Source organism: Lampris incognitus, chromosome 2 (assembly GCF_029633865.1).
Source record: "Lampris incognitus isolate fLamInc1 chromosome 2, fLamInc1.hap2, whole genome shotgun sequence".
In the NCBI taxonomy this organism is placed as follows: Eukaryota; Metazoa; Chordata; class Actinopteri; order Lampriformes; family Lampridae; genus Lampris; species Lampris incognitus.
Window position 1 is genome coordinate 108269408 of NC_079212.1, and position 13330 is coordinate 108282737.

The 13330-nt window shown below is 42.3% G+C and overlaps 1 protein-coding gene across 1 annotated transcript in view; it reads left to right on the forward strand.

Moving 5' to 3' along the window:
• LOC130108509 (metabotropic glutamate receptor 7) overlaps positions 1 to 5749 on the forward strand; it is a 491728-nt gene extending 485979 nt beyond the window's left edge. Inside the window, exons 9-10 of the mRNA XM_056275469.1 lie at positions 608 to 854; positions 5589 to 5749. Coding sequence (XP_056131444.1) covers positions 608 to 854; positions 5589 to 5638 — 297 coding nt within the window. The 3' untranslated portion in view covers positions 5639 to 5749. The remainder of the gene's footprint in view (positions 1 to 607; positions 855 to 5588) is intronic.
• The last annotated feature ends 7581 nt before the right edge of the window (positions 5750 to 13330 follow it).

The following is a 13330-nucleotide window of genomic DNA, read 5'->3' on the forward strand; positions in this document are numbered from 1 at the left end:
ATGAGGACTCTTGTTTTCTCCCAGTTATTAAGAAGACAACAACATTGTCCATGAGCCATATTACATCGCCAGATCTTTATGACTTATGCCTTATTGTTATCTATTATCTTTTATATTTGTTTATTACATACAGATGTCTCTGCATTTAGCTGAATGATGGTGCCACCAGACAGCAGCAGTAGATCTATTTTTTTTTCCTTCATATAACTTTTCCATTATTTTACATAGTACATCACATTTTCAACCAGGCACGCTGTGTCAGGCATCTTAGTTTTAAAAATTAACAATTCATACTTTTTTCTTTCTTTTTTTCTTTTTTATGTGCTGACTGCTATGATGGCCAAATTTTTTTCTTTTTTATGTGCTGACTGCTATGATGGCCAAATTTATTGAAATATGCTGAAGCTGACATACAGCAGACAAAAATAAGCCAAAAATCCAAAATAGTCAAATATACTTCATAAATAAACGTTTCTTGAGCTCTACAGCTATGAATATTTCTGGTGATTTTTTTTTTCATTTTCCCAGCACAGTAGTCTTTGTTCTCAAACTTGTCCCCCTCTCGCTGTCCTACTTCCTGTCTTACTGTTTTACTTCCCGGCCACAGATGTACATCCAGACGACTATGCTGACCATATCCATGAACCTTAGTGCGTCGGTGGCTCTAGGGATGCTGTACATGCCCAAGGTCTATGTCATCATCTTCCACCCGGAGCTCAATGTGCAGAAGAGAAAGCGCTCTTTCAAAGCCGTGGTCACGGCTGCCACCATGTCATCTCGTCTCTCACACAAGGTCAGCGACAGACCCAACGGAGAGGCCAAAACAGAGCTGTGCGAGAATGTCGACCCAAACAGTAAGTTCTGAAGAGAACTCTATAACCTCATCTCACTTCAGTGTAATAGAAGACATGAAAAATTGGAAGTATAAAAAAGAGATGTGGTGTGAAATATATCAACCCTATATCCAGACGTGTGGAATATGTCATGCACAATTTACTGTCTATTGGAATAAGATATCCAGTAAGATGATATATAGTTGACTTCTCTTTTGAAAAATTGGTCATGCTAGTAAGTCCTTTGTTGAATCATATTTATTTTACTTACTGGATGGACTCAATTATAGTAACTGGGCTTTTGCTATGGATGCCATGTGGAGGATATATATATGATACAATAGATCCACATAGTCTATATGGAGTTGATTTCCAGATGTAAGGTGAAATAATTTAAAATCAATTGAAAAAAAAAAGAAAACAACACAGTAGTGTGGTTTCCATATCACCAATGCATCTTGTTGTCATGTGGTTTTATTTGATGAAATCCATTTTTCAATACAGACATGCTAGCTTTCAGTATGTTTGGAGCATTTTTTTTTTTTGGTCCTGGAAACCTTTCCATGAATGAGGAAGACCTCATTTAGATAAAAGCCTTGCTACATTATATCCCGTATTTAAAGGCTGCTCACAAACAGCTTGGTCATACGCTGTGCTTTATTGAGGCATGCATAAACACTGGTTGGAACATCATCTAATCAAAAGCTGCTTGAGATACTTTGACATCTCACATGCAAGTTAGTAAGTGGAAGACTGTTATGTATATGCCGTGCTTGCATGGTTTTAGCTTGTACATTTATACATTCTGATCTCCGCTAACCCGAGAAAAAAATGTTAATTTCAGATAATTCCTTTTAACATTTATATACCAAGAGCATACAGTAAGTCTGACCAGGAGACCACCTTTCTTATTATTAGAATAAATTGAAATAAGTTACTAAAATATAAAAAGTCTATGAATTAAAAAAACTTTCAAAACGAGTTCTTTTTCAATATGCAGACTGTAAGTTGTCTTGACATTGCATTACACTAATATAATTCAGTGTACTTAAATTAATCACCCACTCAGCTAACAAACCATTATTTAACATTAGAAATTTAATGAAATCATGGGAATGGCCATGGAAATTTAAAAACAGAGTTTGAAAATGTAAAAAATGAATAAAACGGTGAATGTTCTCTGCAACTTTTAATGCAGCCTCCGCCCTGAATGCTTTCAGAATCCTAAAGTTCTCCGCACTCCATTTTCAATTTGCATGCCTAAGATTTTCTTTTTAAAATCTTCAGGATTGTCCCTTTAGCTGGGATCGATTGCGATATAGTTTTTACTAGCATGTACTGTACTGCACCGCTGTTTAGTATGCATGAGAGAGCAGCTTACCAAGGAGGGTGCTGGCTTCTTCTGTATACACTCACCATTTTACAAGCAAGAATGCCTGGCAAGTTATGTTTTTCTTTCACTGTCACAATGTTGCTGCAATGATTTGAAGTCTGTCTAGTCTGTAATTGCAGAAATATCTATGATATTTTCCCAGACATGTAACCTGTGTTGGTATAAATTATTATTATAAAGTATTATTATATGTATTGCCATACATAAAAAACACCAACTTTCAGCTCTCTAATCCTGTATTCTGGTTACTCTGGTAACCTATTTAGATGCTGTACATTTTCTGAATTTCACCATGTTGAAATTCCCTGAAAGCAGAACATAGAAAAAAATGTGACATTTTTGCCATTTTCTTTCATATTTAGTTAGATTCAACCAGTCACACACATTTATCTTCTGCCATGTAGCAAATCTAACTGTAAAAAGGCTCTCCCAGTATTAAAAGTGCACAAATTCAAATTACATGGCTATGTGATCAAATTACTATCTCTCAGTGGGAATTCCTTTAAACCCTGCTGGGACCAACTCACCAAATAATGTTTTTCTCCCCCTAACAGGCTAATTTCATAATTTATCTGAGGTAAGAGCAAATTAACCTTCTACTTCTTCTTTTCTGTCCTGACCTTGTTCCATTTTCTGGAGGTTTGAGGAGATGAAGAGAGAGCAAGGCCAGAAAGGAGAAATAGGAAAATTAAGGGAGGACAAGGAGGGAAAGCCAATGGACTTGAAAAGCAATTTGTTACAACTTTTTCAATTGAATCATAACTTTTACATGTGGAGGGAAGAAGAAGAATAAAAAGACAATCTGTTTGAGTGGCAGATGCACAGTCTCTCTGCTGTGGGTCATTCACGCTATTTTGGGTTGCACTATTACAGTTTGGTTGACCCCAGAACCTCAGTTTCTACTACCACAACTTGTTCTGAGCTCATTCACAGCTGTGCATGTGGCATGTTTTTGAACTCTCTCTTCAACACTTGACAGTGATTTAATAAAAGAGAGAGAAAAGAAGAAAAATAAAGCACGAGTAAGAGACAGAGAAAAGCAGGGAGAGCGGCTATTACCCAAACCTATTGGATATTCCTCTGCAAGTCTGCATAATCATAGCCCATAAATCAATCCCATTTGTTATCGCATGGTGGGGGGAATCCTAGCATGTCATTATCATGGCAGGGACCCACAGCCCAATCTTACATTGCTACTCCATGTCATTCATGATAGAGATGACACAGTGGTAGCTGTGCTGGCAGAATTCAATTCAGTCGCGGCTCCCCAAAGACCACTAGGGCCATCTGTTGGACTGGGCAAGTGGAGCTATCCATTTGCAAATCTCTGTCTATTTCTCTCTTGTTCTCTCCCTCTTTTTCTCGGCATTTCCATCTTCTCACTCAGTCTCTAATTTTCCGGCTTTCTCTAACTTGATTTTGCAGTTCCTCCCCATTTCTGCTCAATCTTTTATGCCTTCCTCTTTCTGTATCCTTTTCCGTCTCTCTCTCTCTCTCTCTCTCTCTCTCTCTCTCTCTCTCTCTCTCTCTCTCTCTCTCTCTCTCTCTCTCTCTCTCTCTCTCTCTCTCTCTCTCTCCTGCTCACTCCCTCTATTCTCTCTTCTTGCTCACTCTCACTCTGTCCTTCCCTACCTCTTCTTCCTCACCCTCCTCCATGCCACTCTAATAACCGTCAATCATTTCAGATGGCTCCATCCGATCCTTTGCTTCCAAAGTTGTCTCTATTTTTTCTTCCTCTTTGCTCCTGGAGCTGATTCCTGGCAACAAAGCCCTCTATCTATGTTCGTCTGGCCTCAGCCTCTCTCATTCCACTCTATAATGCCTATACCTTCCTTCAAAAGCTGATTCCCTATACAACAAAGACTTTCATATATCCCTTAAAACTCATGTTGCCTCAGCTGCTCCAAAAAAAATAAAGATTTAAAAAGAAAATCTTTACAACTAACTCTTACTGCAGTTTTCCACCTCCATTCTTGGAAAAGCACTGGATCCACCCAAGAGTTAAATCTATCTTTTCCATTTATTTCTTAGATACCCAAATCTCATTTTACTCTCCCCTAACATCTTACTCTGAGCAAATCAAGTAAAAATTACAGTTTCCTCTGAGATACTGTAGGAAGATATCACCGACTGAATGCACCTGTAATTGATTATTCTTTTCAACAGCAATGTCGGTTTTATTTTTACAGCAGTTTGACTTGGCCAATAGTCCATAAAGCTTGCAGAAGGATCACACGTGGTTGACGATGAAGGTTGTGGGTTAGCTTAATGTGGATAATCTATTGCATGCATTAAATCCATATTTTTTTATATCCTGGTCAAGACAAGAAGCCATGTTTTCACTCTAAATCACTTCTAATAGGTGCCCTGAGTCTTCCCCTAATTGTTGTGGGTATAAATGGCTGCCAAGAAATGCATTATATTAGTACAGCCTATTCAATAAGATATAATCCAGCAGCCCTGGGAAATATAATGTACAACGTAGTCTTGATTGTAATTATGAAAATACTTGACTCTGTCAGAACAGTAATTGACTGCCTCCTGTATGAAAAAGACACACTGGCAAAGTCAGAGACGCTCAGTGAGAATGTCAGCCCTTAATATGCATAAAATGTCCTTTACCTTTATTTTCCTTGACATGATTGATGAAGGGGTTTCTCCTTGAATTCATGCATCATCGAATGAACACAGGGGCCAAGTAATGGACAGGCAGTGGAAAGGAAGAGGATAGAGCTGCTAGGGGAAGATAGGAAGGAAGGCGCTTGTGACTAAAAGAAACACCACAACAAGGGATGGTTATTCCCAATACATAACCCTCATCTGTAATCTGAATTATCCCTGTTTATCATTTTAACTTCAACCTTCCTGAAATTTCTGTTTTTACTCAGTTTATTTTGGGGGGTTTTCTGGGGTTGTTTTTTTTTTAATTTGCTGGGGTTTTGAGTTAGTAACTCTCGAGGCAGAGCAAAATATAGTCCTGTGAGTTCATTCAGGCAATTTTTTTTTCATTCTTGAAGAAATGTTCCTCAATGACACATCAAGACAAAAGAAAAAAAATTTCCTGGCTGGAATAAAAGAGGAAAAAAATTGAAATATATTGTAAAATTTCAGGAAAATTCGAACTTTTACAGAATAACAACAGTAGTTCATAACAGAGCAATTTGGCAGAATTTCCTTTAAACACCTTGTCTCGGTCTCTGTAAATCAAGACTGTGCAGGAGAATTGCTTGAAAAATAAAAAGGCTTCACTCAAGACTAAGGTTTCCCTCAACCCTAACTGTGACCATTAACCCTAACCCAAAATAATAGCCAGGAGGACGAACCATCATTGACTTTTTTTGTCCATTTTTTCTGCCCCTTAGGTCCAGCAGCAAAGCAGAAATATGTGAGCTACAATGACCTTGTGATCTAATGACATCCCTCCATCAGAAAGAGAGACCGAAAGAGAGATGGAAAATGAGAGTGATGGTTGGTCTTCTGTTTCTATGGCTAAAAACAAACAAAAAAAAGGAATAAAGAAGAGAAAGGCTGTTTTTGTCTCATGTGTTTCACTGCCCACCACACACACGAGGATGCAGGTAGCAAGAGCAGCCTGCATTCTGTAAAGCCTTCTGGGACTTTTCTTTGAACCGAGAATCCTAGCACACAAGTATTCACTCAGTCAAAGAGAAGTGACAATGAGTTCAGACCAAAAAGAAGAAACAAGAAGGGATATTTTGGTGTTTGTGGAAAGACCTAGACCAAATTCATAAGAAAATAAACAGAAAAAAAAAGATTATAATGATTTGGTTTTGAAATGATGATGGCGATGACGATTGTGAGGAGAATAAAAAGAACTGGGATGCATTGTGGACACAGCACGGCCCTGGTGTTAATGTAGTTTTGAACTGTGGCTAATGCTCTTGGGGTTGATGTTGCTCCATGGCGGGTGTCTGTCTGCTGGCAATGTCTGAAAATGGCCATTTTGGCATCTCACTGGCACGGAGTGCAAGACTTGACTTTTCTATTGGGCCCGCCTCTTGTCTCTAAATGTACTTCCAAACTGCTAGTTTTCAACTTTCCTGTCAAGCCCTATGTGACTCTTTCTGGCATATATGTTTGCCTTCTTTGGTTGTAATTTTTTCCCCCCAAAATGATGACTATTATTATAACGCTGACGATGAATTAATTTGTTTTCTTGCTGCTTGGATGCACATTATCCATATGTTTCTTTTTTTATTATTTGTTTCTGTTTATTAAAGCCATATTCTTCTCTTTGAGATCTCCGAGGCTTTGCTTAAACTGCCACATGGAATCTGATTCGGTCACTAAATCATCAAGAATTGATCAAAGAACAGTTTTTCTGGATGAGCGGTGTTGTTTTGATGCCATTGTTCCTCTGCAATAATGATAAAGTTTGATAATGTGTCAAAAAAAGTGATACTTGATCAATTTTTTTTGTTATTCTCAAAAATGATGAAAATGGGGGCTCTGTCCTCTTTCATGACTGTCCAACAGATGAAACAGTCAACAAGGCAACAGATGTTTTTCCATTGTTTGAGAGCCCAAAAAAAAATGATCAAAAGTGTCATTCACGGTTTGAAAAAATCAGATTCTGCAGTTGATTGTGTACACAAAGCCGTCAAACGAGTACGTTTCTCCAGCCATTTTGTTTGAACTGTTGTTGTTTTTGTGGCACCATGATGAAAGCGTTACCATTTCAAGATGTGTGTTCCTTCCCTGCATCCACGTACATGACTTTTTATGGTACTTTGTAAGTGTATGATGGTAACCCTAACTGTGTTGTTGCGTATCTAAGGAGAGTTTCAGTCCTGGCCTGGAAGGGTTTGTACTAAATCGTCCCCCTGATTTCATGGTCCTCTGCAATACAACAAAAGTTGTTGATGTTAAGATTGTCAGTGCATGCCGGATATGTTTGATGTTGAAACTGAATCAGAAAAAAATAATAAGAATAACAATAATGAAATTTTCACAACACAGTTGATTCCATCTGTCTGCTCTAATTGTACTGTTATTTTATTGACTTTATTTATCTATTCCTTTTTTAATCCAATTTTTCTGTTTCTGTTTAACATTATGTAATAATTGAATTTCTCTGGTAATTTCTCACTCGGCAGAATATGGCTTTGATTTGTCTTGGAGTTTCTTATCACCCCAGAAGCAATGGGAAATTAAGGAGAAAAAAAAACATATATATATATATATATATATATATATATATATATATATATATATATATATATATATATATATATAAAAACAAAATATCTATAAAAAGAAAAAAGCATGGATGTTTTCTACTGTTTGTACTAGGTATATTCATGTTGCTCTTGCTGCTTATGTGCCAATGTTGTGGGAGAAATTTACGTTTGGCCACTCATGCAACTATTCTGTGGTGTTGTCCAAGAATGTATCAACATGAAATAAAAACATTTGGTTATTATTATAATTTTTATACGCACACACACACAAACACAGACACACACACACACACACACACATACTATATTCCCTGGAGAAAAAAAACGCTTGGTACTTCTGTCTTTCTCCAACTGAATTGATCGTTCAATTTACCCAAGGACAAAGCTACTTTTATTCGGCAGATATGAAGCCATATCATACGATGCTAAATGAAGTCATTTAAATCTCATTATGTGACAAATTTTACCTGGGTTGAATATCATCAGTCCATTAAAACTGTCTCCAGTTTTAAATTTTCTTGTCCTAGTTATAAAGTAGAGCAGCCGGCCATTGTTCCTTTGTTTGCAGAAAATATGCACTGCCACCGAGATGGAGCTTAATTCTTCAGCACCTTCACATAGTATATGTCCTTGACACACACACACACACACACACACACTGATGGCATTTGGTAAATCGAAGACTTTTGTCCCACTCCCTAAAAATGCTGGTTTTAAGGATATATAGATTCTGAGTGACTGACAATGAAACCGAGTCTGTATTTCCAGCAAGAGCTGCAAAGATCCCTGCCTGTGTCCTGGCCCCTTTGTGTCTCTGTTATTGCATAGAGCACTTAGGAAAAGCATTATCTCCTACATGGAGATAAGTTGCCCATCCTTTCAGTGGAATGAACGTAGATAAAAATGGCAAAGACGGAAGAGGTCAGTAAAATGAGTGTATCTGTTTTGCCCTCCTCCGTGCCCTCCCCCTGGCGATCTGCCATATACTGTGCTTCAGTGCCATACGTAGCAAGGAGAAGCAAAAGTCTCCAGTAGCCAGCTCACAGAGACGTGCCCTCCAAAAACTGCCCTTGGATGGTGGGAATTAATCAGCCTTTTGTATAGTTTTACCCCCGTTTTTGCTTCTGATCAGATGATGGTTTGTGGAAGCTTCTCAGTAATACCCTGCGCAGGGCGCAGGGCAACAAATGATGCCAGCGTCAAACTGTGTTTGATGTGATTCCTTTTTTAACTTGCTAAGAGCACCAGCGGCTTATGTTTGACTGCTTAAAGAGAAATTATGATGATGCCAATTCCAGAAAAGCACTCTGAATTTGTTTTCATGTGCTTCTGACAAGAAGTCAAGTCAAGTCAATTTTATCTGTATAGCCCATTATCACAAATTACAAATTTGCCTCAGTGGGCTTGAAGTGAAGTGAAAGTGGAGTGAAAACATCCTACTGGGAGCTATTTAACTCCACACTGAACAGACAGGATGGTTAAGACTGTAGCAAGTAAAACTATGTGGGCAGTCATGACATGAAGTATACATACAGGATATCGTTTTGGAAAATTGGATGCTGCAGTGGCATGGAACAGAAAGTTTAGCTTTTACATGATATCAATTACCATTTTAAGAGCATGGTCATTCCATTTAAGCCGGGAAAATATATTGTAAAGAAAAAGATGAATGTTAAGATACAGTAGCCAGCAGTGATGATGGTAATATCACAGTTAGTGTTGCCAAGAGGGGTTCAGGTGGATTGTTCAGCCTTCAGCCTTCCCCAAAAAAACATAAAATACAAAAAATACAACTGAAGTGTTATCAATTTATCCAAGCAACAGTCATACTCAATATACCATATATTTTTAAATCTGAAATATCCATTATTTGGTGATCCTTCCATTAAACCATAAGATTTAGTATACTGAGTGGCATGGTGGCCCAGTTGTTAGCACTGTTGCCTCACAGCAAGAAGGTCCTGGGTTTGAACCTCAGACCATCCCAGGTCCTTTCTGTGTGGAGTTTGCATGTTCTCCCCGCGTCTGCGTGGGATTTCTCTGGGTGCTCCGGTTTCCCCCACCATCAAAAAGACATGCATGATAGGGTTAATACTCCTGTCTGTGCCCCTGAGCAAGGTAATGGAAAGAAGAAATGGAGTTGGTCCTCGGGTGCTGCAGCTGTCCACTGCTGCTATACAATAGTATAGCATGTATACTATTATATATACTATAATAGCATGGGTTACATGCAGAAAACAAATTTCGTTGTAGCGTTACAATGACAAAATAAAGTGGCTTTCTTCTTCTATAAACTTTGGGCGGCACGGTGGTGCAGTGGTTAACATTGTCATCTCATAGCAAGAAGGTCCTGGGTTCGAACTCCGGAGTTGTCCAACCTTGCGGGGTCATCCCAGATCGTCTTCTGTGTGGATTTTGCATGTTCCCCCCGTGTCTGCGGTGGGTTTTCTCCAGGTGCTCTGGTTTCCCCCACCATCAAAAAGACATGCATATTAGGGTTAGTATTCCTGTCTGTGCTCCTGACAGAGGCATGGCAAGACGAACTGGAGTTGTTCCCCGGGTGCTGCACAGTGGCTGCCCACTGCTCCTAACTACACAGCAAGGAAGGGTTAAATGCAGAGTGTAATTTCCCTACAGGGATCAAATAAAGTATCTCAAAATCAAAAATCAAACTATTTTGTATATGTAGCCATTGGAAGTCAAAGGCTGGCTTGCATAAGGCATCCTGCGCTCATAATAAAAATGTCCACTTTTGGGAACATGCACCCCTTTAATTTTAATAGGCTGACAGCATCCCTCTGTTGCACTTCTATTCCAGATTCAGCCTTCAAAGCAGGAGTGCAAATCAATTTTCAGACTCTGAGGAAACTTTTAAACCTGTTTTGTCTATTATCAGCTCTTCTATCCACAATATTCCAACTTGCCAGTTGATCACACAAAGGAGTGAAAGCATCCAAGAAATTTGCTGATCCCTTGAACAAATTTAGACCAAATTTGCCACACCAGTCATATTTTCCCCTGGACCAGAATGCCGTAGGAAACCCCAGAGGAAAAAAAGAAACCCTGAGGATTAAGGTTCAAAAACTCTTTTCTATTTTTTCCCAGCAAAAAGACTGCGCTGCAGTGGCTATTATGCTTTCTCAGCATGACCCCCCCCCCCATCCCCTCCCCGTAGGATATCAGTCCAAATACAAACACTGGCAACCTATCTTCTCCCCCAGAAACACTAATTGGTTTGGCAACGACTAATCTAATTGGACGCTGAAGGATCCACCTGGAGCCCCTCAAACCCGTACTCCCAGCCTGAAAACTTTCTGTCTCTTGTCTGTTGCCCAAAGGGAGGCCGAGGGACCTAGGAGGCTGTTGGGGAGGAGGGAGGAGGGAGGAGAGGCAGGGATGTCCTGGTGAATCATTATTTCCAGGGGACACAATGTGAGACAGGGCATGAGAAAACTGGGAAAAGATGGAGGTATAGAATTGTGTGTGTGTGTGTGTGTGTGTGTGTGTGTGTGTGTGTGTGTGTGTGTGTGTGTGTGTGTGTGTGTGTGTGTGTGTGTGTGTGTGTGTTGACTTACATTGGCTCTTACCAAGGGAGATGAGGCAGGGACGGGGGGGAAAGGGACTATATGAAAAGGAGTGCCAGACTATGGCCTCTCATGGTGGGCCACCCTGGAGGACCCACAGGGGTATTATCTAGATCCCCCGAAAATGACAAGCAGCCCACTGTCTCTTTAATTTCAGTAGAACATATCCATTCATCAAATGTTCAAAACTGACTAGATTTCTTTCTCAACACAACTATCTCTCTATGGATGGACAGTCAAAGCTAAAATCCCAGAATGTTCTCCCTTAATAACTTTTTATTTTATCCATCTGGATCATGGATTCAGGTAACACAATAGCAAATGGCACTCCCCCCCCCCTTTCTCCCAATTGTATCTCACTCTTCCGAGCCGTCCCGGTGGCTGCTCCACCCCGTCTACCGATCCGGGGAGCGCTGCAGACTACTACACGTCTCCTCCGATACATGTGGAGTCACTAGCCACTTTTCACCTGACAGTGAGCAGTTTCACCAAGGGGACTTAGCGCGTGGGAGGATCACACTATCCCCCTCCCCTTCCCCCGAATAGGCGCCCCCACCGACCAGAGGAGGCGCTAGTGCAGAGACCAGAACACATACCCACATCCGGCTTCCCACCCACAGGGGCTCCCGACCAAGCCGGAGGCAACACGGGGACTCGGACAGGGATCCGCCTGTTGGTAGACAACGGAATAGACCGCTACGCCACCCGGACGTCCTCTAAATGGCATTGTTACCGTGATGGAGATGCCCTCCACTCTCCATATGCCGCTGCTGAGTGTTTTGACCAGGTAGGACAAACACTGGTGCGGCAGCAACACGTGCACGCTGAAAACAACTCCAGCAGGAAGTAAGATTGAAACACGATGCCGACGTGACGATGCTTCCGTTGGAGATGTTACTATAGAAACGTGTTGCGAAATAGACTGTTGTAGAGCCGAAGGAACGGAGAAGACCGTAGGTTCACACTTTAGCCGTGTAGGCAACTTTCTTTAATCCACGGTAAATCAGAGAGACAACCAAACCACAGCTCGACTGAGCGGAGGTGGCAAGAATCCCCAGAAAACTGGCTGGACAACCATAACTTAACCCTGCGTTAACCTGCCAGGGCAACCATGACTTAACCCTTAGTTCCTGGGTTGAATTCTGTCCCCAATACGTGTCCACCACATGAGCCCCCCCAGAATTCGCCCTAGTAATCGAAGTAAGGCAGGCGCGGACGGCCTGTCGTCCCCCCGCGGCGGCTCCGGATAACAGGGGCCGGAGTGTCTCCGGGAGGCATTGACGCGGGCCTGTGGAGGTCGGCCTGAGGAGCAGAAGAGGCAGCTCGGGCCTCCACGGGGGGAGGAGGCGGAGCCGGGGGACGACCGCGACGAGGAGGTTGGGCTAACTCCAACGGCTGCGTCAAGTCCAGGTGTGCGGGTTTAACTCGGTCCACTGAAACATGCTCGGCCGTGCCCCCAAAATCCACCACCAGGTGCTTAGTTCCCCGTTCCAGGACGCGGAAGGGGCCGTCATAAGGGGGTTGCAGAGGGGGGCGGTGTGGGTCGTGACGGATGAACACGTAGTCCGCTGACTGCAGACCTGGGGGCACCTGGGACACTGGCGCGCCGTGTTGGGCGGTAGGGACGGGTGTGAAAGCTCTGACCCCGTCCAGCAAGGAGGCTCGTTGGTCCACAGCTGACCAGGGACGCGTTGCATTGGGCATGAAATCGCCTGGGACTCGCAGCGGCGTGCCGTACACCAGCTCCGCAGAGGAGGCTTGTAGGTCTTCCTTCGGGGCGGTCCGCAGGCCCAGCATGACCCATGGGAGCTTGTCGACCCAGTTGCAGTCCTTGAGAGTAGCCCGAAGCGCAGCCTTCATGGACCGGTGGAAGCGCTCACATAGGCCGTTCGCCTGAGGGTGGTAGGCGGTAGTGCGATGAAGCTTGACGCCCAGAGCCTCACCCACAGCATTCCATAGCTCTGAGGTAAACTGTGGCCCGCGGTCAGATGAAAGGTCGGAAGGCGTACCGAAACGTGAGACCCACGACCCAATAAAAGCCCGGGCCACATCAGCAGACGTCGTGGATGCCAGGGGAACAGCTTCAGGCCAGCGCGTAGTCCTGTCCACCACAGTGAAGAGGTAGGTGAACCCCTGGGAGGGGGGTAGGGGACCAACCAGGTCGACGTGGACATGGTCAAATCGTCTCTCCGGCACTGCGAAGCGTTCCAGGGGCGCCTTAATGTGGCGGTGTATCTTAGCCCGCTGACAGGCAACACACGAGTCGGCCCACGCTTTCACGTCTCTCTTAAGTCCCTCCCACACAAACTTAGCAGAGGT